Genomic DNA, 27,157 nt, shown 5'->3' on the forward strand with positions numbered 1-27,157 from the left:
TCCGCCACTATAAAAACATATTAATAATATTAATAATAATAACCTTCTGTAATAGGATGGATAAACTGTTTACAATATAAAAGGTGTTGAATTTTTTTTGGATTGGTAACCTGATTTTACCTTCTTCTGAGGCAGCTTTTACAAAATTAAATTATTTTTCATGAAGTGATTACATTATTTGGTCTACCCCCCGAGTTGTATGTGCAATTAAATAGGGAGTGATTGTTTCATCTTTAGATAAAAACAATCACTGGGTGTGTTTTTATGGCAGCAGCGTGTAGCTCAGGCTTTAAGAGGCTTTACGTCAATGAATGTAATTGTAGGTTGTAATATTATCTTTATCTCACAACATCATACTTGTACCTATCCCGAACAGTCATTCATTTACATGCAATTAATTAATCATGAAAAAATTAATTTGCATTTCCTGCTGGGGAAATTAATGTTAGTTTTTGTTATTAGTAATCCACCAGCAGGGGCACTAATGGCTGCTTTCTCTGCACGCGGGGGTCAGCTTTCACAGGGCATAAAATCTTCAAAGTGGGTCAGGCATCCATCAGTGCCCATTATTGGACCTAGACCGTCCTGAATGCATACTGGCTTTATTCAAATGCAGAAAAAGGTTTCCACTTCTTTGGTCTTCTAAGCTTTTTGTAGACGGTATAATGAATAAAGAGAAAAGCAAATGAAAGGGTGTCAATCAAAGTACTCGATGCTAAACAAGCTAGGTGACGTCTTGAGTTGAAAACAGTTTTTTTACAGAGGGATTCTGGGCCATGCCGTGGCCTTCATCAGTTGAAACTCTGGGTCTAAGTGGGTGGTTGTAGAAACTAAACCCCCCTGCAGGCGTCTCATCCTGTTTACTCCTGCTATGTCTTAGACTGTGTTTGTCTGACTTGGCTCAGACCATGACTCTGTAAATAAAAGATTACCTTCAGTCTCAAAGTGTAACTCGGATGTCTCCATAAGGATGATGGGGGGTTTATGTAAATGCAACAAGGTGTGTTTTAGATTATATTTCTTCTTTTGGCATCGACGCCGCTGAAAATAAAACATCAAGAGTGTGACATCTTTCATCATCCAGACACCTCTCAAAACAGGTTCAGTGTGAGTCAGAGCTACTTTTATTTGTTTTCACAGGAACCACTAGAGGTCATTGTCGCAGAGAGCACTGTTCAGAGCCACCTCGGGCATGCACTCAGTGATTATGTAGTGGAAATGGAAATTAGTTGCTCTAATAAGGATGAAAATGAGTTTGCAGCGGTAATCAGCTCAGCCACATTTTGACATCGCAGGGGGAGAGTGAGTGTGTTTGAGGAAGCAGCTAAATGTTTGCTTTCCATCACTGTTTCTTTTACCGACATTTTTCCTCCATGCTCGACAGGAAGGTCAGCGCTCTCCACTCAACCCCCCAGGATGACTCTGTAAGAGCGTTTCATAAAGAAGAGGAGGAGAAAATCCTTCCCTTCTTTTTCCTCCCCATTTCCTTGTATGAAGAGCAAGGGTAACCATGGCAACCTGGCATTATACAGGACAGAGTTGAGCAGGTTGAAACTGAGCTCGAGCTTGGAGAGGAGAGTTATCAATCACTTTGGCATCAGCACTATTACACACAAACACACACACACACACACACACACACACACACACACACACACACACACACACACACACACACACACACACACACACACACACACACACACACACACACACACACACACACACACACAAACACACACGCACAAACAAACACACCTGCTTATTCAACCGTCACATGCCTTCACAGGCCAGGATAACGACATTTTCCTTTTCATCAGAGAACAAAAAAACATCCAAGTCAACGTGCCAGCGTCCAGAGAACAGATCTGAATGCATAAAACCCTCATGCTCATGTTAAAGGGGAGAGGTGTTTGCCAAGGCCAGTAAACCAGATTATTATTTATTTATCTTTGTCAGTCAAACTAGAAAACTCCACTCCAATCATAGAATTTAAATGATTTAGAAAAAAGCAAAAGAAAATTCCTGAAATAATATAGGACTATGATTTCTGAGTTTTTGCTCTTCAAAAAAAAGACATTTTCATGGTTCAGTTTGTTTTGCAGTAGGGAGATATGACCGTTATATGACCCGGCTCCTACTGTCAGTGTGTTAAAGTGACCTTAAGCCAGATTCTCAACCCCAAGTTTCTCCCCGGGTGCTTTACAGCAGCACACTGCTCCTGAAGAGCTTAGGATGGGCTAAATGCAGAGGTCAAATCTCATGTATCTACCTGTTTGTATATGACAATTAACAGTTTATTTTAAGTTGTGCAATAATTGAAAACTTGTTGAACAATTTATAGATCTCTGTGGAGATTTACAGGCTTACAGTGAACTAGTAAAGCAATGAGGGTTTGCCATCTAGCTTGGCTAAAAACTAATGATAACCATTATTACCTGAACGACAAACAATTACAACAAAAAAAGAAACTAAATGAGCACACAGCAATTTAAGATGAATTCACGCAGGGTGGTGCTGGCTAGTAATGGGAATCACAGCTCTTTGAAGCGAGCCAGATCTTATGGCTCCGTTACTTTACAGAGAATTGCATTCTTTGCCTTTTTTTTCAGTAATAGGAGGCAGATGCGTCGCAAAAAATTAATGTTTGTTCCAAAGAGATGTTCAAAAAATGTTGGTTGTCCCAATGATATAAGTCGTATCACAAATTTCTTTCAGTTCAGCTGTTAAAGCCTGTCCTCAGCCTTGAATGTGAGTCTATGTCACCTTCTGGTGGATGAAGTGTAGTACTGCACTCATCCTAAATGCGTTTGGCCCAATGGGTTATGGTTTCTTTAAACGGCAACAATTCTGCTTTACTCAATCATCAGTCTGTGCAAAGGGAATGTGCAGATGTTGTGAAATGGTTTGTAAGAGTTTGTGCTGCAACTGCATCATCGCAAAGGCATAGTCACTATAAAAGGGTACAGTTTGGTTAGGCGAAAATGCAATATCTAATTTATTTTGTGTTCCAGCTTTATTTACATAAACCAAGTAACATTTATATTGATGCTAACACTGTGGAAATTTCACTAATGATACTTTTATTATGGTACAAAGATTATTCAAATAGACCATGTCGTTGAAGACATCATTTCATTTCGAGCAGGGGCATGACACTTATCAGTACAAACCAAGAACCTGCGAAGAAACGACACTGATTACAGTGGTAATCAGTGTCCTGAGAGGTGGACATTATGATACTACAAATAGTACATGTTGAAAGAAAATGTATCATGACAATCTAGCTTTGTAAAAGACAAAGAACGCAGCTTATTTTCCTGCATCATATTATCTTGATGAACTAGCTTTCTGCTTATCCTTAGCATGTATTCTTTATTTGTGTGGCCATTGGTTTATTTGATAATGTTTATAAAAGGCTCCAGCTCCTGCTCAGGTGCCGGCAGCTTAATATTTAAAAGAGTGTAGGAAACCTTGAGGGACATGGAGCCAGAGCTGTATTTAACCCAGTGAGGTTAAGTAGTTTTCCCAGAGAGGCTGCACTGCAATGTTCTAGCTCCCCACTTTTATTAAGCTGGTCTTGAATAAGCGGCTCTTCATGCACATTATAAAATATCATGTTCTTTATTGTCTCTAAGGACAATCTCACAGTTAAAAAGTGTGAACTGCATCTCTGTATCTTCTGTATATTCTGTATCTTGCCTCCCATTTATATTCTTTACCTGCTTTTTCCTTTTCCTTGTCAAGGGGGCAGTGGAGCATATCCCAGCATGCATCGGGATGAAGGAAAGGAGACACTTTGGACAGGCTGCCAGTCAATCACAGAATCTCGCATCCACTTTGAACTAGGGGAGGAAAACTGCATGAAAAATTGGGAGAACGTGTTTAACAGAAATGCAGTTAAATACAGTACAGAGAGAGAAGTCCCAAAACTGAGCACCTTCTCCATCGGAATCAATGCAAAAACATGACAACTGTGAATAGGGATTTTTTTAAATACAAGGGGCAAAGATGTAGTTATGCACATCCTGTCCTGCATCTAGGCCAGGTGCAGCACAGCAGATTAAACAAGGTGAAAAAATGTCCAATCTGTATGAGCATACACGCACACAGAATACCTTTAGAGAAACAACTGAGGCATGAACTAGAATCTAGGACTGATGCATGACCAGATGTTGAACAAAACCAATCCCAATTACCCCTCCCATTTCCGCTATAATAGGAAAAAAACCAAAAAGAAAACGCTGCAGCTGGGGCAGGAACAAGTACTGGAACAAGAGATGAATCAGGGACAGATTATTCAGGACACAGTCACGGGGGGATAGAGAGCTCAAGAGGAGAGCAAGGACTTGACCTTTATCTGAATATTCATGATGAAAGAGAGAGAGAAGAGAGAGATGTAAACCTTTGGGGAGTCTAATAACGCAAGGCAGCTTGGGATTCAATGCAGAATAATATATATATTTAGCAACGTCTGGATATTCTTGGATGTCTGCCAGCCAAAAGGATCAATAGCCATTAACACCATCATGCATGCAGTCGGAGGACAGCATGGATATGTGGCTCTGCAGAGTGTTTTATCATGGTAGGATGCGGGTTTGAGCTTCGGATACTGTAACAGCATCCCTCTCCTGGCTGCTGAAAACGAAGGCCTGACAATGTCATCAGTGTGCTGTGTATGTAAACACACACACAGCAGCCTTCAGAATCTAGGTCATTTTCTGGCTGTGATGAGATGAGAGGAGGAGCCGTCTGGAGACACGCCGAGTCGCAAATGTGTGCTGTGTTCATGTGTCAGGAGTCAGGCCGTAATCCACACGCACCTCTTTTTATCTGCTTCATGAATCAAGTCAACGTGTCTCCAGTGGGGGTGAAATCCGCTGAGAAACACAGGTAGTGAAGCAGAGGGTGGGAGGAGGAGGAGGAGGAGGAAGAGGAGGAGAAGGATGAGGGGGGAGGAGTGGGGAACGCTTGTAATTTCTTGCTCCAGTTCTCTTTGCTTTAGCACCGAGGACACACTGTTCATTAAAAATCCAAGCCCTCCTTCTTCACCACACACAGAGCTCTGCGTCATGTAATATTGACATTGGCTTGCAACACCAGAAAACAGTGCAACCATGTGTCAGGAATTACACCCTGGATCTGGAACATCGTGTGCTGCATCGTTACAGAGATTGTGGATATTCTGGTGTTGACATTTTTTTTTTGTGTGTGTGTGTGTCCTCAAAAGTGCTCTGCACAGTAAAAAAAAAAAGATTCATTAGAGTGTCAGTGCTCTTAAACTGGATGTATTCTCTCTAATCCATTTAAAAATCCATTAATGCTTTAAAATGTGTCTGAACAGCTGAGTGCTATTGTAAAACCCCGGCTGCCAACTATCTGGTTTGATTGCTGGAACAATGGTCATGCTGAGACAAGAGGAATGGGTAGCATGGATAAAATCCATCATCATGATGTAAGCATTTTCAGACGACAATATTGATATACGATGGGACACAGTTATGTTTTAGGGAGGTCAGTTTAGAAACTGAATTCAAATCTGAAAAAAAGTGGTTCATCACAGTGGTGCAAAAATCATATAATAAGACAAGAGTCTACAGCTACGCTAACATCAGCAGGCTAGCATGCTCACAATGATAATGCTAGCATGTTGATATTTGGCAGGTATAATAATTACTTATCTTTATTTAGCATCAAGGTCAAAGTTAATTCATCTTCTGGATAACCATGATTCTGTCTTTACCAAAAGTTAGGACAATTTGTAGTTGACAATAAAAAACATTATGTCTTAGGTCAGAAGAATACCAAAGGTTTCATCCTCTGGGGACAATGAATGTATTACAAAATTTCACAGCATTCCATCCAATAGCTGTTGAGATATTTCAGTCCATAGACACCAACCATCCCATCCCTAAAGTCACACTGCTAGCATGTTTACAACCCAAACATTCCAATAAAGCACTCCTGCATTGATTTGCTTATCTGCCTACAATGGCCTAATACACCCAGAGATATTAAAGAGATGCATGCAATAGTATAAACGCTATGGAGAAATCTCTAACAGCTGGCTAATTAGCATCATCTCACGGATACCACCGTCATATCGCTGAACATTAATGAGGTGTTTTATTGCGCAATGCAGCACACTTTTTTTAATAACAATGCATCTGGTGACACAGGCTGTATGTAGCCGCATATTTTGGCAAATGCGAGATGTGAACATTGCCATGCATTCAGAGCACTTTAAACTGAGGCATTTATAACTTATACACGGAGGATGACTGGCAAGATATTTTCAGTCCTAAACCTAACTCCATCTGTATCACCCTCACATCCTACTTTTTTCCAGGAAGGGTCACTGTTGTGGTTGTTGGTGATTTATCTACAGCATCACTCCATCTTCTCTTTTGACTCGTACTAATGCCTTCAGGTCCAGGTGATACAGAGGGTAGATGGTCAGCAGAGTGTGATTTATTTTCAGTGAAATGTCCGGGGAAAGATGGCACAAAATTCCAACCTTTTACCATCTTCTGTCATGTATGCCTTCGCCAGCAGCTGATTTAAGGATTACAAACGGCCTATTTTTTTTTTCATCAAAAAGACTTATATAAAGCTATTGACATGGTATTTACATACCATCAGAATATCTCAAATAAATAAAATAAAAAACAATTCTCGCCATGGATTAGGATAAGAAAACAGCATAAGACAACATGCAAAAAAAAAAAGCAAAAGAGGGAAAAGTAACACATAAGAGTTTCAATAGCTAAAAGTGAATCATTGAAAGGCATCAAACCAAGTTAAAGACACATTATGTAAAATATAACCTGTTGTGAGCTGACATTTTGTTGCCATGAACAACAGAGACAGGCATTGATATTTGAAATCAGCTGCGCTGCAGCTTTTCATTAATGGGATATAATGAGAGTATAATGAGGATTTAAAGCTCCAGAGCAAACTCACCTGATGGTTACACAAATCTTTTGTTCCTGCTCACAGCATGAGGCAGACGTCTCGGACACCATATGCTGCTATTAAGGCTTTAATCGGCCACGAGCAGGTGGGCAGATTGCGGGCGACATTACCATCCGTGTTGATGCCAGGAGGAGAGACGACAGCGGTGGAAGCGCCAGTTTCCAGTTGGTACTGGTCAGCGGCATAATGTTTACATCACTGGCTGACACTTCAAACTGTTTTCTGTAGCCGACTTGGGCACCTGGACCAAGCCTCTAACCACCGAGGAGGCCAATATTTAACCAGATTCTAGAGATTGAAAAGCACTGAATGCTTCTGGTTACAATGGTAAGTTGTATTTTATAACCCAGCCATCTAATACCTTAATAACAGGGAAGCAAACAGACAAACAGGTCGACTGATATTCTGCAGCTTATTCATTACAGTCAGATTTACAGAACATATTTAAAAAGGAAGCTAGCTTCTTTTATACAGCTGTATTAAGGTTACAAGATTCATTTATTTGCCATTTTACAACACAGGGCTGCACAATCAAATATAAGTTGGAAAGTTGGAAAGGCCACACATCTTGTTCCGGAGTTAGAAGGCTTCACTCAAATCATCAACAATCGCAGCCTCCAGTGTCTAGATATAAACTGAACAGTTAATGGAAACCAACCAGTCAAAACCATCCATCATAAACAAAAATATAAGAAAACAAAAACACATTCTATTCTTTGAAAAAGAGTCAGCCCGTTAAACCACGCACGGCTTGCATGTTGAGCTGTTGTTTCCAGTTACTACATTCAAACAACTTCTGCTTTTGAGGATCAGCCTGGTTCTGCTGTAGTCAGTAATGACAACAACATTTAAATTATTTTCAAAAACCATGTTTATTAAATTTAGAAAACACCATTTTGTTAACAGTTTCATAGCAATAGCAGGAAATAACTGAAACTGTAAGAGAGCAACGTAGATGGGGCCTGGGCCAACCCCCTGAGTTAAAAACCAGCTGTGTTTTGGAGCTTAATTGTCCCTACGCTTCTGCTTTCTGGAGTCACCTGCATCTAACCTGGCATAGACTGGAGGAGAGTCAGTGCGGTAGTCAACATCTCAAGGTAGAACGCTTAAAGAAACGAGACATAAGAAAAAACTTTTGTAGACATCAGGTAGAAAAGTTGATTTGCAAAGTCACTTTTCAAGTCAAGATATTTCCTGCCAAAAATATACCGAGTATGCAACATTAACATGTAATTAGGTTGCCGGTACGTAGGTTTAATCACTTAGGGAGTTTCTGCACAGCTTTGGGGGGGGGGGGGGGGGGGGGGTGGACTTGGAGATACTTAGGGATGCGGTACAGACGTAGTCCAAAGAGGAAGTGCAAACGATGTCTATAAGGAGTGTTTGTTGAGGGGGAGGGGGTCGGGTGGGCGGGGGGGGTTACGGAGGGTACGAGCAAAACAGGGCTCCCCCCCTTTACTCATCAAGGTGCTGAGAGGGGCGACTCTCTGGAGGGCGAGCACGAGAGATCCTCGGGGGGAAAACTGTGAGTGTGCAGGCTCGGATGCCGCCCAGCGACTCGGGTAAGTCAAACACTTTGTGCCATTCGTCTTTCTCCGGGTCGTACTTCTGTACTATTTCAACCATGCAGCGATTGTTCCACGAGTAGCCGCCCACCACATAGATCTTATTCTCAAACACGGCCACGCCCACGTCACTCTGGCCTCGCAACATGGCGGCGATAGGTGTCCACAAGTCGAGGGCGGGGAGTAGTATTCGCAGCTCAGCACGTCGTCGTAGTCGCTGGTGCCCCGGAAGTGATTGCCCCCGATCACGTAGAGGCGGTCGCCCACCGTGCACATGCAGTGGAGGCCGCGCACTGTCGTCATGGGTGCTTTCTGAGTCCATTTATCCGCATCTGGGTCAAAGCACATCAGCTCCTTCTGAAAAGTGTCGTGAGTGATTCCCCCTGCGGCAGAAAGAGAAAAAAAAACTGCAAATTAGCCTCCGCACTAATCGTTTGGGGGAGTAGAAACAGCTTTGTGGACACGTCAATCAGATCTGACTCATTCGCCCATGTCAACCTACATTTATTTATGTAGGCCATGTGGAGCACTAGCCATAACACTGGGACAATTGCTTTCCGTAACATTATGAAGAACAAGGATTCAGGACAAAGTCTGTATATTTTTAGATCACACCTTTCCTCGATCCCCATTTCTCAAACCTTGACACAAACTCAAAAAAGGCAAAGAAAACAAACAGGGTAAACCAAAATGTTACAAACAAGAGCGACATCGATGTTCTCTTTTCTACAGCGTGAAATGATGCCGATGATGAGCACGGTACAAAGAGGAACACCGTTGCAAAAAACGTTCGTGCGCATACGCACAAACAGACTGTAGACGGCGGGACACAGAAAGCTGAGGGAAAAGGGGGGAGGAAAAAAAAAATAAAAACAGGACATGTCTACAGGGAAGGCTTAAAATAAAGAGGAACACAATCCCAGCATGCATTTGGGTAGAAGCCAGCCCACCCCTCCTCCCCTTCGGCAGAGTGACTAGGAGCAAATTCTGAGAAGATTTGCAGAGCATGCCGAATAGAGGCAGAATCCCTCTTTTGCCGTTGCCCAGTGATCCTGTGCTTGGTTTATTGTTGAGGCCTAAGCCGTCTATTCAGCTGCCATGACTCAGATCTGTGATGCTGCACCTCCTTAACTGATCAAACCCAAAGATAGCCTGACTATCCATTTTCTTTATCCAAGTACTCCACGGGGCAGGTCTGCCATTAAAAAATCCTGACAAGGGAACAGTGCTGGAGCAGACGTAAGATCCTTATAATTCCTCTCAGGAGGCCCTGCTGCTATTCTGATTCAGTTCAAGGGCTCTGGCCTTTCTCTGATACAATGACGTGTGATCAGTATCCCAGTATCCTCATGTCTAATCAGTGCCATTAGTGAGACGCCAAGAGCCAACTGAGCCTAGCCAAATTGAGACTGTCTAAGAGAGACAGGCAAAAAACTTTGACCGTTCTTTAGACATCACAGGCCCGACTGGGTTAATGTTTGCTTGTACTGTCTGCTACATAGACCGAATAAAAACATTTCCCTTTACAGCCATGTAGTGTAGTTATGAAGTAGCTGTAGAGTCCCCTTGTAAAACCAGTGACCTGCTTGGTTGGTTGAATCAGTGCCGGCACAAGTGGGAACCAAAGAGAAGATGAGGCAGGAAAATGTGACTCAGCATTTTCCAAAAATACCTCCCTTTATAAGAAAAAGTGTCCAGACTTTGAGCTCAAGAATAAATTACAACTACTAAGAATCTGTGCTTGTTTCTGTGAAACAAAACCAAAACTGTGCAGGCAAACGCTCGAGGATGCATAATGCTAAAGACAAGCTACGGGATGGCAAGGAGCATATGAGTCAGCATTTAACATACAGTGAGCTCAGTATGGATTATGAATGCAACTGAAATCACTTGGGTTCCTCTTTTCAGATCAAGTTAAAAGATATTGTCTGTTACACACGTTTCTCCACGAACATCAACCATACTGTTGAAGTTGGACCGTCAAGTTCATTTCACAGACTTTTAAAGGGCTGGAATGTGAGATTATTCTGTACAATCAAACTATCAGATGTGTATTAAATCCCTCATTCACCACTCCTTTTATAAACAGACAGTAATTTACCCTCTATAGTGAGAAGCAGATTGAAATTTCAGACACTTATGAATCATCATTTCGTTAGTTCAGGCCCACAATGGTCATTTTACATCTATAAAATCCAACACATTGCATTGTGGGTTTGTTACCAGGAAAAAAGTTTTTTTGAACACTCAAATAAAATGGCAGACCATTCCCCACATTATTTTCAGAGCTGAAATAGTACTTGCAATATTTCAAATAGGATCAATTTGGGGAAAAGCTTGCAGACATTAAAGCTCACCACCCTTTGCTGCATAATCTAATTATGAGCCACTGTTATGAGGCCGTTTCCACTCAAATAAAAAAACGTCCATAACAAACCAGCTTTTTTCCCCAAATACACTAAAATGCCAAATGAGCTTTGTTTCCGCACAAACACAGCTTCTGAGACAGCCCTTACTCAGGATATGCGTCAGCGCCAGCACTATTGAAAGTCTCTCCAAATCACTTGTAGTTTTAAACCTAAAGTTAAGAATCTCTAACTTGATTGCAAAAACCTAAACATTTTATATAAGAAGCTTATTTTTTGCAAAAACAAAAAAAGGGGACCGGCTAATGGCTGCAGACTGAAAGCTCACAAACCAGTAACATTATCAACTATACTTGGTTTTTCTGCACCAAAAAATCTGACAAGAGCTAATCACATATGGACGATGATAATGGTAAATTAAAAATATGACTTCTTTCTCAGTTGACATGCAGGTACCATAGCTAGACTAATAAAGCCAAACTGATAAATCATCCAATATTAGCTTTTTGGAGATACATATTGGTGTCTGTGGATATGTTGGCCGATAAAAAAAAAACAAGAAAGAAATGGAATTAAAAATGCAAAAGTAGATTTGAGTTAAGAAACTGTGTCAAACATATATAATTTGTAGGATAATTTAAAATGTCTCTCTCAAAATGAATCTTGGTCACAATTTAAAATAAAAAGAAATCCAAGTGACCCCCAAAAATGGATATCAGTAACCATATCCTGTAACAGTCAGGCTTCAATTAATCTCAGGTTAAACGGTAAACCAGAGGCAGTGGCGCTCTGAGCTGGTTCAGTAGTTGTCACCACTTGAGCTGTGATGGTCTGTGGGCTGAGTGCATTCGTCAGGTTCATCCAGCTGACAGTATACCTTCAGACAGCGTGGCAGCACAGCCGGAGAATGTGACCTGATCCGCTGTGACAGACAGACACAGAACTGCACTTCAGCATGGGTCACCTTGCACAGCAAGACTGTAACCCCCGAGACTGTCGGCACTACAGTGGGAGGCTCATTGCAACAAAATACCTCTAATGGGTAATGCTGTTTCTTTTTGCATGAAAAAGCACTACAGTCCATTACTGACAGTTTTCATATGAGCCATTATGCATGTTTCTTTCTTGTGTCATAACCCACAGCTGTACTAATTCACAAGCTTTATCCTGTTACATGAAAATATTCACTCCCCCCCACATGTAGTATTAGCTGCTGCAGGTGCAAAGCATGACACTGTGTCATTCTTTTAGTGAAATTTACCAGGCTATTGGCCTGCTATGGAGCGCATCACTGAAACATGAACCAACACAAAAGGAATCCATTAAAATATCAAAAAGGGTGAGCAATAAATAGGATGTACTACAGAGTAGAGCCTGAGGCAAAAAATAAAGATTGAAAACAGCTGGCTACCAGCAGATTAGCTCAGTCTGTGACCATTATGGTATTCATCATTTCACTTTATTTATTTTAAAAAGCGGAAAAATATGCCTTTCATCTTCGCTCCACGGTAATATGAGGCTCGCTAAATCGTGCGGCCTGTGTGGTCCCAAATATGTCTCAGTTCTTTTTCATCCCAAGTGAAACGCTAACCAACTGTGAATTTTTTTTTTGAAATGTAATTAAAGTTTTGCTTTTTGTTTCAATTATAGTAATCATGTATGAAGTTAGTTATTAGTTTATGCCCTGCTACCAGCAAGTCATATTTAGTTAATATGAAATCAAATTAAAAACCTTTTTCACATGAGTGGACACAGTGACAATTATCTACAGCACTGTAACATAGAATGCAAACAAAATTTCTTAGAAGGAACAAAAACAAAACATAGCAAAAGCATGTCATGTCAGTTGCGCAATTTACTATATGGAATTTAACAAAAAAATATATGGTGGCTAATACATTGATATAATACTGACAGATTTGCAGGAATAATGAGATCTGTGGATTATGAAATTAAATTCACTGGTTGTGTGCACAGTAATCAAAATCAGAGAGTGTATCTAATAACGCAGCATGTATGCTGGTCAGCTACCTATATTGTAAATAAGACTAATACTGCAGTTAACAAGGTTTTTCAATATTTTATTGTATTTGCCTCCCAGCTGGCAAGTACAGCATGTAACTAGTGCAAAGGTGTTAATGTTGTTCATGCTAATGTGTGTTAACTCACCAAGGCTGTGGAAGCAAAGTCTATCTCTAATAACAAAATACCACCTCTTTAAAAACATTTCTAAATGTTTCTAAAGTCCCTATATACTGCACATGTGTTTAGAGATAACCTGGTCATGTTGACATTCAGAGAAAGGATGACCTTAAACTCTCTATTTACCTTTCTTTCTCCCCCCCATCACTACCTCTGTTTTACCAAAATACAGATAGAAAACAAATCTAGTTGGAAAACACCTGTGATGTTCATGAACATTCTTCATGTTCACTTGTTGTAAAAAGATGGCGGTACCCACGGCCAGGATGGATTAACACAGGCTCTTCCGTGTTACACCTCCCACTCATGCTTCACTCCTCTTCTTTGCTCCATCCTTCCCAATTTCCCTTTCCCTTTCCACCCTACCCCTCCCATCCCCTGCCTTTGTAGCACCACTCTGGATTAGTCACACAGAGAAACTAGGGCTCATCTCCATAACGCAGGATCTGTTTCAATCCTATGAAGTGAACAAGTATTGCGGTGACACCTAAAGCGCGATCTCAGTGTCCACCCTCTGCCCTGAGCGTTGAACCCTCACAGACTTTAACGAACTTCACCTGCGTGCTCGGCATAGGTGAATCAAGTGAGCGAGGAAGGATTTGTAAAAGTCTGCAATGGTGAAAGACACTATTTTTATATGATAAACACAATCACGTTGCATTAGCATACCGTAAGAAATCTTATAATTGACTCACGGAAAACTCTCAAAACCTAGAATGTAGAATAGGTACTTTTTGTTGAAAATCTAAATACCAAAGTCATGGTAAAATAATTGTTATGCTACTGAATTGTGTTATACTCCTGCAGCCCTCTAATGCATCTGTCAATCACAAACTTAATCTAGTTTGAACATGTACAGAACACACACAGCCAATATCAATGTCTCGATGCACGATACATCCAGTCGAATTTGATCAAAAGATACCAGATGAGCAAACCACAGATTAGATTTCATGGCCTTGCATGTTATAAAATCTAATCAGCTCTTTGCTTCTCCTGAAGAAAGAAATGATCTAATTGGAAATCACAATGCACTGACATTCATTCTAATTATGACTTGAAGACATGAAATCTATCTTTAAACTAGCTAACTGCACATTCACCCAACATTACATATGGCTCTTTATTTGGGTTGATTACAAATGGTCTTACTCACCTGAAATATACATATAACCACCATATACTGTCCCAGCGTGGCCATAGTGTGGTTCATTCATTTTGGCAACATATGTCCATTCATTTGTCCTTGGGTTGTAGCACTCCACCGTAGCTTGAAGGAAAAGACGGATAAAAAAAAAAAAGGAAGCATTAGTAGCAAGTAGGTCAAGATACAACTAAGGAGGACAAACAGCAGCAAATGAGGCCTTGGAGGGTCTCAGCATGTGAGCTAAAACATAGATTAAAATACACAGTACACATTGCTACAACCCCACCAGCACTGAATGCACCGACTGCAAAGGAAATGGGGAGATTGTAAAATCCTTTTATCTTAAACCTCTGAAAGTGCTCACACTTTTCTGCGAGAAGCGGGAATAGGGACACTGGGATTTATGAGTGACACTCATAGTTGAGTGACCCCTTAACAAGCAGCGAGGGTCGATCACCTTACGGGCTCATTGTGAGCTTTGAAAAGGGTTGTGATTGGGCGCAGAGCAAGTTGGACAACCAGCAGGACTCAGATGAAGGCATAGGCATCAATGAATCTAGACCTTAAAAGATGTAAGCTTCAAAACTATTATTTAAAAATACAGTGGGGGGGGTGCTTTGCACTTTTTTTACCACAGCATTATGGGCCATAGATAAGTTATCGTCTTATCTTCCCAGCTAAGGAAGGTCTCATCTGCATATAACTGGATAAAGAGTTACAATATTTTTAAAACAGGGGTGGAGAAATTGTAAAAAATGATCTTGTTTTCACAGAGTGTAGCTTAGTTAGTAGCAGTTATTGAACTGATATTGGTCATAGACATAGACAGTGGTCTCAGCTGAACATCAAGAATAAAAAACACCTTTTAAAGGCTTTGGTTAAATCAAAGACTTGAAATGATAAAAAAAAAAAAAAAAAAAAAAAAAAAAAAAAAAAAAAAAAAAAAAAAAATCATATAGACTCAAAAATAAAGCAGTTCAGGACCTCAAAAGCAGTGTGCACCACCTGGGGAACTCTCAGCAGGAAAGATGAGTGTATACCTTACTGTGCTTGCTCAACAACTATCATGAAAGTGACCTTGAGCAGTACACTAAACCTTGCAGCTGCTAAGTGAAAGCAGAAAAGACATATTTGGAGACAATACTTGCAGAGCAGGGTCTTACTCAAAAAAGTGCTGTTATTAAAAATATTTTCATAAACAAATAATAAATTAAAATGAGTATAAACTCATGTTCTTGATTAACCTACAGAGACCAGAGGCTTATTTAAATTGAAAAAGGGCTTTTTTTACTCTACCATCAGATTTTCCTATGATCAGCTGAGAAGGTCATATTACTAATTTGCATGATATTCTCTTCCTGCAGGCTGTTCACCAAAATAGGACACTCCGAGGGTCAAGCTGGTAGCTGGTGACATCTGGTAATAATCACTATGTGGCAACTCCTCTGACCTAGAGCAGTTGTTTCCATGTCGGGTCGGGACCCCGTAATGGGATCGAAAGTTACTGTAAATTATCTATGATGCATTTGACAATTTATTGTCGATAATTATTGAATGGTTGCCAATTGAAGTGACACTTTATAAGAAAATGTTATTTCTCTCAATGGTGTCACAATGTCTTTTTACATACCAACAACCCCACCTAGATATATCTGGGAAAGACATAAAAAAGAGTAATTTGTCATTTTAAAAGCCACAATAAGCACACAGCCAAGCCTAATGGGGAATGGTGTCTGACAGTTAAACAGAAAAATGCAAAGTGTAGTTAAGATTGAAAGCTTCCTCCTGTAAATAACCATCTCGTTGTTGTTGAGCTTTTCTTTTATAATGTGGGTATTTCAAACACAACAATAAAGCCACACCCGTATGACCTACCCAGAGTAAACAGATCTAATGCCAGGGCTGGGCACATCCAGAAAAAAAACATCAAGGCTAAACCACATGCAGTGAAAGGGCAGTGGAACGTAAAGCAGAAAAAGGGAGTTGTGTGGACAGGCAGTGAACTGAGGCCATGTTCTTTGGTCTAATTATAACCCAGAAGAGAGAAGACTGCTAACACAGTGGCCTCTCCCTCTCTCTGCTGCAGTTACAGAGCTGAATATAAGTATTGGGTGGCACCTCTCTGTGGTCCACAGTTACGGGTGCTGAGATTCCAGACTGGTTACGCAGCAACCAAACTACAATGGACAAATATAAATACATCACTTCATTGAAGTGCTTCTAGCAGAGGGGTGAGCTGTGTGTCTAAATGGCACACAATTCTGTTCAAACTATAAAAAGTTATCAGATTCCTGAGTAAAGATGATCTGATCCCTTTATAATCACTGACAACATTTTTACTTCCCGTCTGCTTCGAGGATTCATGTTCCAGCTTCAACTGTGTCGCAATCAGGACCAAAACAAATCAATCGTATCTGACACAGCATTGTAGCAGATACAAATGCTGTGAGGTAGACTTCAATCTTAAAATAATTTTTCTGCAAATTATTAATAATAATAATAATTTGAATGTCAATGTTATCAATGAAACTCCAAACTATTAGGTACAGCCCTGTCTGAAATGCTTCTGTATTTACAGATTACAGTAGATTGATTACAGATTTCAGTAGATTGTAAAGGAGTTCGTGTTAATGTGCACATTCTCTAAATTAAATTAAAATTACACACAGATTATGCATGCGACATGTTGGAACAGCAAATGATGTGTAGGCATAACATTTGATTAGCCATATCAGTATGCTTGCAGCCTTATTAAACTTTCAGCTACTGCTCCTTGATATTTAAGTGTATAATCTCATCCAATATTAATTAAATGCTTCTGTTGTTCCTCAAAAGGAAGGTTAAAACAAACAAGCAGTGAAATAAACTCACCAAGTTCCCCCGCAGCGTTCCTTCCACCAACAGCGTAGAGGTGTCCCTTGAGTGCACTGAGGTGGAAGAAGGTACGCTTCTCATTAAGGCATGCCACCTGCATCCACTTGTTGTAGCGCGGGTCGTACCGGAACACGGTGTCCACCGCCGTCTTGCCTTTGGTGTCGTAGTTGCTTTGGCCGCCCACCACGTAAAGAAAGTTACCAATGACTGCGATGCCGTGTTGGTAGCGGGGTGCATCCATTGGCGCCAGCGCCTTCCACTCATGAGCCTTCTCGTCGAAAAGACGCAGCTCCTTGCTCACAACCAGCTGCTGCCGCAGAACACCACCCAGGGTGACCAGGTGGGCACTGTCTGAGCGGATGGCTGTCCGTTCTGACTGCATAACTGGCTGCATGTAGGGCATCATTTGGTAGTTGCTAGCCTCCAGGAGAAGGTTGACACAGGTGTTGTCCGTGCGCATAAAGTCCACTGTCTGCACGTGATTGATGAGCTCCTGTGGGTTCATGAGGGGGAAGCGGATGTTCTTCATGAGCTTTGCGGCATAGTCCATACGACTGTCTTCGTAGCGTAACCAGCGGCAAGCGGCCTTGAACAGGTCCAACTCAGTGCAGTGTTTCAAGCTGTTGCTGGACAGTACAAAAGCCAGCCGTTCAAAGGGCAGCTTGACAAACTCTCCCGTGCCCAGAAGTGAAGGGAAATTCTTCAGGATGAAGTTGTTGACATATTTGTCCACCTCTGTGAGGTTATACGCGTTGGCGATGCGCCCCACCTCGACACAGTTGTCAAGAGACACCTGCAGGGAGGAAGAAAGCTGCAAGTAAGACCGACAACACATCTTAGGACATGACTGAATGCATCTTCACAACTTGTTCAGAGGAACTCGCTTCCTTAGACAGAATGTCAAAAATATTACAAAATATTAGTGATTTAGCTTTGAGGGGGCTGTAATCAGAGACAATTTAACATTTAGTGTACACCTGTTAAGCGATAAAAAAATAAGAGGATTTGCTGCTTTTATTTGTTTTCTATCACTGTATAGCATAATACCTCTTAGTTTTTAGGCTGCTGGCAGGATAAATAAGTAATTTCCAGATGTCAAAACATGGACACTTAGAAATCAATCTTTACAGTTATTAGTTGCACCCCTAATATGGATCCACACAAATTAGTTTTAGTTACATTTTAGTGTATTTAAAAGAAAAAGCAAGCGCATACCTTCTGAACATACCAAAGTCCAGATGCATTGATTTATGTACTTTTTTTTTTTTTTACATAACAAGTAAATAGTTATACTAACCAACTGCTGCTGTTTTTCTATGTGCGCATCTTTAACATTTTACCTGTTGCCCTACTCACCAAACAGAATGATCAAGTTAGTTGAATAAGTGCACTGAAAAGACAATCACGAAGGACTTCCAGAGAAATGAATCCAAAATACTTTGGGACAATTATTAGAATATTTTTTTGAAATCAAGTTTTTCCAGCCAATGACCTTTAACATGTTCTAAACCAAATTTACAACCGACCAACACTAGAGGAAATCTGTGTACTGTGCATTAATGTGCAGCTTTGGCTGGTGTGTCTCACTACTTACCCCAGATATAAGAAAAACCTTGCAGAAGTCCAGCACAGGAAGGATTTGTAAGAAGCTGGCGGCCTCAAGTGTGTCTTGCAGATTCTCCATGTTGAGTGACAACTTGGCCGTGTAGATAAAGTCAATGATCTTCTTGAGGCCTATTCGGTTAACTCCGTGAAGCTTGATGCACATTAAATCCTGTTCTTTCATTCCACCTGCATCGGGAGAGAGTGGGGGATAAGAAAAAGGTAGATGCTCGTACATAATCTCAGGTCTGTGCACAGTCGCATCTATTTTATTTATTTTTTTAAACTTGAAGAATAAAGCTTATATAACAAACAAATAAACATTTTTTAATTAATTAATTAAAAAAAATGCAGCATTCCATTTAGATGCATATGCCATTGCGTGTAAATGGCAATGAAATGTTTTCAGTGCCAAAGGCCTTATGTTGAGAGAAAGGATTGCAGGTCTTAGGGAGAATCCCATTGCTCAGCATCTGTGCTCACACTAATGAGCTATCGCACACTCTAAGTACAGCTTCCCATTGCTCCTACTTTAACCAGCTCTTCTTTTGTTCTCATTGCAGAACGGTCTTTGTCTTTATCACATACTTTAAATGCCAAATCTACAAATTTACTTCCACTACTGTCACAATATGGGATTCAAAGAAACACACCCAACTGTTCCCTTTCCCAATCACATTTGCTTGCTCCTTATATACAGTGTAATGCAATCGGCAGGAGTAGTAAATTACATTAAAAAAAAAAGCTTGAGTTATGAAAAATAAACACCGTAACCTTAAATTTACAGGTTAATACAAGGTGCAATCAAAGCAGTCTAACACATTTGTGTTACAATGGTTTTAGCAAAAAGCCATACAAAACGTGGCAAAAAATATATATATTTTAATTTCAATACCTTTCCACATCCAACAGCAGTTTATCTGCTATTCCTGAAAAAACCCTTCATGCACTTTACGGTATGCATTTAAATATATTCAAGGTTCTTCTTCTTCTACATACACTGTGCCTGGGAGATTAGACAGGCCAATAAGTCACATTTGCAGGCATTACAAGTACAAACGACCATGAACATGGACGCATAACAATAAGCAGGTCGGTTTTATAACAAGGATACTGTTATGACTATACACGCACGCAATCCTGGAGGGATGTGTGCACAAGGTCAATTTGAGTAATTTCTCAGGAGGCAAAATGACAGTGACAGCACTGGGACTGTGTTAAAGCATGGAAATGTCCATGAATAATAAATGCTTTACCGGAGAATAAGTGCAGTAGCGAAGAATACATATAAGAGAAAAAGCAATCATAAAGCATGCTCCATGGCCGCAAAGAGCACAAGCCACACAAATCAACGTAACCGGTACCAGTCAAATGGCTCTAACCCCCCTGTTGAGCAGATGTTCTGGTCAGTGTCGAGGCTTTGTTGACCCACCTGTGAACATGGCTTTGAAATAGTCGGACGAGGAGGCCATCATGGCGCGGTGTACAGGGAAAGCTTCATCGCCATCCCCAGCCACCAGCGTGACGTCACACAGTAAACCCTCTATCCTCAGCTGGTCAAATCCCTAAGAGAAGAGGATAAAGGTTAGGGATGCATGTGAGGGATGAGTGTTACAGGGAACCTGAACTATGCAGTGGTTTAATTCCAGAGAAGTGGATGACGGCATGTTAGAGAAGAGCTCATGGGCCAGAAAAAGGAGGTGACGACCTGAGCTGTCCGACTGTTTTCACATAACATAACTGATTAAGATTTATATGTTTTTAAGCTTCAGTAGATTATCCCTTTGTAGCAATGCAACATAGTGCGGGACATGAACAGCATGGAGGCATTATCTGTAGTGTATCAGACTTTGGCTACACAGATTAATTCACTACTTTTTTCCAGGCTCTACAGGGAACTTGTTGCCAAACAAATAATAATCCCATCCTTATCCTTAAATCAGAGAGGTTATTAGAGGCTTGAATGGGCTGCACTGTTTAATTTATACGGTGTAGTCTTTAGAGAGTCATATTTTGCATCCACTGTTTAATCGCTCGGCTGCTGCCTACCTGAGGCTGTCTACACATGCCGTCTGGGGTTTTCTTTACTCAAGCATACGCACTTTCTTGCACACCTGATTACATTGATAACCACATCTTGTGCTTTTGTAAATGGGGGAAAAAGTGGTTAAGTTAAACACTTCCCTCATCTCCGTCCCATTATTTGCCATGGCTTATGATCCAGTCATACATGATAGCACTAATAGCAAGTAGTAAGAAAACAGACAATACATGCTATTAACATACAACATCAACTCAATAAAGATTGGGCGAGTCGTTTCCAAATGCGCCAGCTGACTTGAGGCTAAGCGAGTGTGCTAACTAACTGTGGCCAAAGAAAAATCCTCATCTTTCCCTTACTGTGCTCTGACACCAATAGATTGGTGCAGCCAACACCCGTTCATTTTCAATGAGAGCTGGTGACGAAGGGCAGCCATTGCTGTGACAGCAGCAAACAGCACAATGCCAACATTTGCTACAAGTAGTTAAGATGGATCTTAAACTTCATACATATCGGCGGTGACATGCTGAAGCAGCCATCAAGTGCAGATTGGAAACGTACGCTGTAGAACAGTAACTTCCTATGTAAGATTAAATATATTACAGAATGCATCTGTTTTAATCAATTAGCAACCGTTTAACTTTCTGCTTCACCTTAATAGTGTAATTTTGATTAGATTATTCAGCTACATGGGAGCTGTTGTTCCTTAAGCCCTTAAATGTAGTTCTGATTTTGCAAATTGACCAGTTTGTAGTCTTGTAATAGGCATACATTTACTTGGATAGATATTTATCTCAAAAGTGATAGTAAGAAATCTAAATAACTGCTTCACCAGCCAGCAACTGGCACAATGTCATGAATTGTGCTGTATAGCCTACATTGCTCGCAGGATATCAAAGGAACAATAAGGAAAAATGAAAACGTTATTATCAGACAACGATGATATTTGACTTAACATTCAGTGCTTCATAAGACGTTGTCGCTACATGTCGGTACTCTCACCTGAAGAACCACTGAGCTGTGCGTGTTGCTTGTGAAAAATCGTGTGTTTCCAGTCTTTGATGCCTGAAGGTGAGCAGAGATGCCCATATCACCATAGCCCAGAGCAACTTTCATGTGAGCGTCGTCGTCCTCCACGAGGGATCTATTGGGAAAAGGAGACAAGTTTTCACTTTAAAATGTGTAGCCAAAAACATGTAATTTTGGATTACAGAAAGTAGGACAGGGATGTTTTCAAAGTGACACTACTTAAGGACATTTTGGGAGGATGCAGCCTAATTGTAAGATAAATTGTCAACTGAATGTTGTGGATTTGAAGGCCCGGAGGAGCGAAGACAATTGTGGCATGGACTGTGAGGAAGGCCTGCCCCATACCTCCAAAAAGTGTCTTTGGACAAGGAACTGAACTCTAATAAGGCCACTCGCTGGTCTGAAATATGACTAGCTCTTTCAGATTTCTGATGATAGGTTTTCTTCCTTGTTGAAAAGAATAAAAAAATGTACATAGCATCTTTTATCTGTAACATCTTGGAATCAATAGCTCAAAATGGATAAGATAACAGCTACAAAACATATTTCTCCATAACATCAGCAATGAATGGGACGCTCATCAGCTATATGATCATATGATGTGTAGGTTGTAAACTGTCGAATACTCTCGAAACAAACAGTAACTGGTTTATGTCAGCAGTTGTGTTGTGCCTATATGCATGTGAATGCAAACAACGTCTAAGCTGATGAAGTATAAACACACAGACTTTAAGTCAAAACAATATGTGTTGAGAAATCCTGAGAGTAATGTTTTATTTAGAGCCACTATGATCTAACTGAATTCCTTAGTATAGATGGTTTAGCTACAAACAGTGCACATGTGTTGGGTATATGACCCAAAGCAGTATTTAAATGCAACCATTTACCATTTGAACCCAATTCATTTTTATGATCTAAAATGCAATTTCCCCAAAAATGCATTGAACACATTCATGCTCCTTGGATGCCCATCCTTGGGCCAAAATGTTTACTTTAACATAAGATACATCTCAGAAATGTAATCGACTTATTGCCATAAAATCTAACGTTATAACTAAAGCAGACATTTTTGTTCAAACTACCATTATTGTGGAGGCTTATTGAAGACAGACCATAATGCGGTCTCTGTGCATGTTGTGATACTCAGTGTTTTCGATTCCAGCAGGACGCTGATGGGTGTGGAAGCTTGCTCCTTCGATAAACCACACAGCCATGTGATGCATCATCTCTCGGAGTTAAATGAGGACATGAAGTGAAATTTAACTATTCTAAAATGGGCGGCACAGCATTGAAAAGATCATTAGCTTTTCAGAAAAGCTGTGACTAAAATACGCAAACATAAAACATTTTTTCTCAGTTTTCAGCACCGAGAAAAACAACCATTTAGGAGACAAACACTGCTAATGATGATGGAAGTTAATCAAAGTTTGGTCTCAAAATGTATAATAGATTCTACACTATAACAGAGTCTTAAACAGCCCTCTGCTAAGGGAAAACAAACCTGCTCTGTGAAAATGTGATATATTAGCGTTTTTCATTTGTATAGTCCAATTCTTGTGATATTCCTGTGCTCTAGGGCAGTCTGACTAAAATGTAACATAAACGTTAACTGCTCCACAGAGAGAGTGAACGTGGAAAGCAAGTGTGACTCAGAGCCCCAAGGGGAATTCTCTCGGGATACGGGTACATTTTGCGCTGGCAAAAACTGACATTAGAGAATAAAGCTCATTTGGGTAAAAGAAATCATAACAGTCTGTGGATCAACACAATCAGCCAAACATTTGTCATCTGCGATAAGACAGCATAACAGTCTCTTGAGGTTATATCATCAGCAAACAAAGTTGATTGCACTGCTTTTATTTTGATGCCAAGCTCCTGTGTACCTTATTTCAAAAGTGAGATTGCAGCCACAATAAAAAAAAACAACTAGAAATGGAATTACTGGCTTGTTGTCGTATCCCTCCGCCAACCAGTCATGTTGCAGTTTACATCCATGTTTGTCCAAAAGGTCGTCACTTCATCATTTTAACCTACCAGATATAATGTATGAATTTGTCATAATTAGAACATAAATTCTTTACTTATGGCCAAAAACGGGTTTTTGCAAGGTCACAGTGGCCTTGATTTTTGACTTCCAAAATGATTATCAGTTCTTAATTGAGTGGAAGTGGACATTTGTGCCAAATTTGAAGAAATTCCCACTAGGCTATACTGAGATATAGCATACACGAGATCGGTTCATGCGAACGGACGGACAATTTGAAAGAAAGTTATTTGCTAAACAAAAGACTATGAAACAACCCTTCTTAGAGCATTTCTTGAAAAGACCAGTTGAGTTGAGGAAGGTAGGTATTTTTAAAGATGAAGAACTTAATATAACACCAAAAGAAACTAGAGCTTGAGGACTTGTGACTGATTATTATATTGGTAGTTTGTGTTATAAAAAGCGACCTTAACCTGCTCTGTTTTTTGGTAAGAGTTGTTGCATAGAGAGATGGACAACACAACGGCCCACAAAGATCTACATTAGACACTGAATAAAAACTGAGCTTAAAATATCACAATTACTCTCAATGCAATATATAGAGATGACAGAATAGTCGCCCAATGTGAGACTTAAAAAGGCACTCATTTTCAGATGTACATTGGCCTTGTTAAAAAATATTCTTTCACAAAAATGTCTGGCTCAGCATAACAGTAAATGTGCATATTCAAGCAGGCTAGTGAGCAGGCAGGGCTTGTCAGATGTAGAAGACTAATGGTTTTTGGGTGGACTATTTATATAATGAAGCAACTCTAAAGTCCTTGTGTGGATGAACACTAGATTTTTCTGTGGTTTGCAGAGCGTTTTTTTATCTTTTGTAAGGAAATGTCCCTTGTGCTTTGAGGAGACGTTTTTTCAGCATATCTAAATAAAATATTGCTTTTAGAAGAATGTTCGGAAAAATGTTTGAAATGAATTTTCTTAATGTTACATATTTGGGCTGATCTCATCTCATATGCAAAATGTACTCAATTCTCCACTTTCAATGTGACTCTATTTAAAGAGCAATCACATATCATGCTAATTATGTACATCCATAATAGGATGGCAGAGCAGTCTTTATGTAACAGATGAACATAACACTGTACTTTTTAATTATTAAAAATAAATGGGTATAATGGTTTGTGCATCGGTTACAGAAAGACTGGTCTGCCAGTCTCTTCTTTTAGATGTAGCACACCTTGACACATCTGATTAGAAACCATGTCAGTTATTTGTTATTAATCTGAACATTCCGACAAAAGATCACGATCAAAATGCTATTAATAAATATGATACTGAGCAAGAGAGTGCAAGATTTCCAGTTTTCTTTGAATACAATTTAGAAACGGATTGAGGAGATTTGATGTTAAAAATAGTCATTAGATCAGGACACATCTAGACGGATAGAGTAAGCTTCCACTAATGGCCGAATCAATAATCAGAAAAAGTAATCAAGTGAAGAAGTTACACGGCAACTTTTTCTAAAGGAAGTGTTGGGATGAAAGCTTTCTCTTCTCTTTTCTTATCAAAAGAAACTTCGCTTTAGGGCTCCTGTACTCTGAGCCGACCTCAAAGCCGACAAAGGCTGACTGATCAAACGTTTTGTGTCACCTCACGTCGCCTCACATCTGTAAAACTTGAACACACCACGAAGACTTCAGCCAGCTAACAGTCAACCGCAGTCTCTTTTCCAAGACTTTAAAGATTTGGCCAAAGACATTGTGGGTACATGATGAATAAACATTGAGAAGGTCAGGTGGAATCCACTTGTCATTTTTTCCACATGCTGTACAAGAACTGAGGAACAGGTAGGAAGACCAATGAGGACACATAATCAACGACAAAATGAGCACAAAAACACAGATTTCTGCTACCACAAGAGGGAAGGAAACAACTGTGATCGTGGTCACACATGCTTAAGGTGTATTTTATACAAATCTGGATGATTCAAATTTACATTACTTAAATGATGATGAGAGGATTTGGATTCGGGAATAAGGTACATTTTAAAAGGGAGATGATCATGGACCACATCTACCGGGAGTTTGTGAACACCACCACAAAACGCTGAGACACTTGAACAGCGGTCACAATCACACTGACACACGGCACAGGAAATGTATTGGCACATTTACCCCGTCAGGTGGTAAGTCGGACAGGCAGCGAGGAGAGAGTGGGTTGTCCAAACCACAAAGGAGTGTTGGTGGCTGCCGGAACGAAACAAAGAAGACAACAGCTACAGCATCCCACATAAAAAGTTCTGCCCTTCCTAAAAAGATGTACAAAAAATAGAGTCTGCACACTATGTAAAGGTCCCATGAACATTTAATTGATTACCATCGGTAATAGAATGTGCAGACTACATTTTTTTCTGTCCTTTATATGCTTTCTTGCCCAGCACCTAGTATTTATAGTCTGGATATGCATGCTTTTGTGAATATTTTTTCTAATCTTCCTAAAGACATCAGACAACCTGGAGACTGACGTGGCCCGTTTGAAGATAATCGTGCCTAAAGCATCACTGCAACTCAGAACTGACCAATGCAAAAATCGTTTATTAGAGAGAATAGACTCTTAGCCTGTCAAATAGTTATTACCAATGCCAACTATGGTTTATTTTAGGTCCCTTTTATGTGTATCACTTTTTTCAATTATAACTTACTATAAAAAAAGATAGTAAAATAAGAAGTTACCAAAAAATTAACATAAACCTTCCGATACAAGGAGAAAAACAGTTTTGTTCTAACATAATGAACTAGGTTTTTAGCTTTTACTACTTTAATGATTCACAAATGTCACTGTTTAATTCAACGTGATGCTATAACAGCTCCACAAAGCAGCATTAGTTTCTACACGTGGAATGGCATTGTGGTTTCACAGCAGCATATCACAGCACGTTGTTCACTTTTAACAGAATGAGGATGAATTGATTATAAAACCTCACATCAAACAAAGCACTATGATACATACCGCTAATCGCTTTTTTTATCAGAAGCATTTAATTAAGGGAAATTAAAATGATAGATAATAGGAGATAAAACCAATGTATCCTTGGGTGTAATAAAAACAACACTTGATCTTTTGCTTATTCATTAGATTAGAAGTTGGCACATTCATAAAACCAATTAAGTTAGAGAGGAATCATCACTTGGTATGTATTGTTATGGGACGGACCTTATTAGGTTATTAGTTCAGAGTGCAGCAATTTCTCATGTTTACACTATAGACCAATTTGCTGTTACAGCCTCCCTACATTTATGGCTTTTTCTTCCCACAACAAAATAACAGAACATACATAGTTAACTACATTTGAAAAGGACAAATAACAGG

The 27,157-nt window shown here is 40.0% G+C and overlaps 1 protein-coding gene across 1 annotated transcript in view; it reads right to left on the reverse strand.

Moving 5' to 3' along the window:
• Window positions 1-8,430: 8,430 nt before the first annotated feature.
• The window catches only part of klhl13 (kelch-like family member 13), a 33,488-nt gene continuing 14,761 nt past the window's right edge, over window positions 8,431-27,157 (reverse strand). The window contains 7 exon segments of the mRNA XM_054625709.1: window positions 8,431-8,717; window positions 8,720-8,923; window positions 14,265-14,378; window positions 17,127-17,922; window positions 18,724-18,920; window positions 20,164-20,296; window positions 21,775-21,916. Of these exon segments, the coding sequence (XP_054481684.1) occupies window positions 8,431-8,717; window positions 8,720-8,923; window positions 14,265-14,378; window positions 17,127-17,922; window positions 18,724-18,920; window positions 20,164-20,296; window positions 21,775-21,916 (1,873 nt within the window).

Source organism: Anoplopoma fimbria, chromosome 24, assembly GCF_027596085.1.
Source record: "Anoplopoma fimbria isolate UVic2021 breed Golden Eagle Sablefish chromosome 24, Afim_UVic_2022, whole genome shotgun sequence".
NCBI classification, from domain to species: domain Eukaryota; kingdom Metazoa; phylum Chordata; class Actinopteri; order Perciformes; family Anoplopomatidae; genus Anoplopoma; species Anoplopoma fimbria.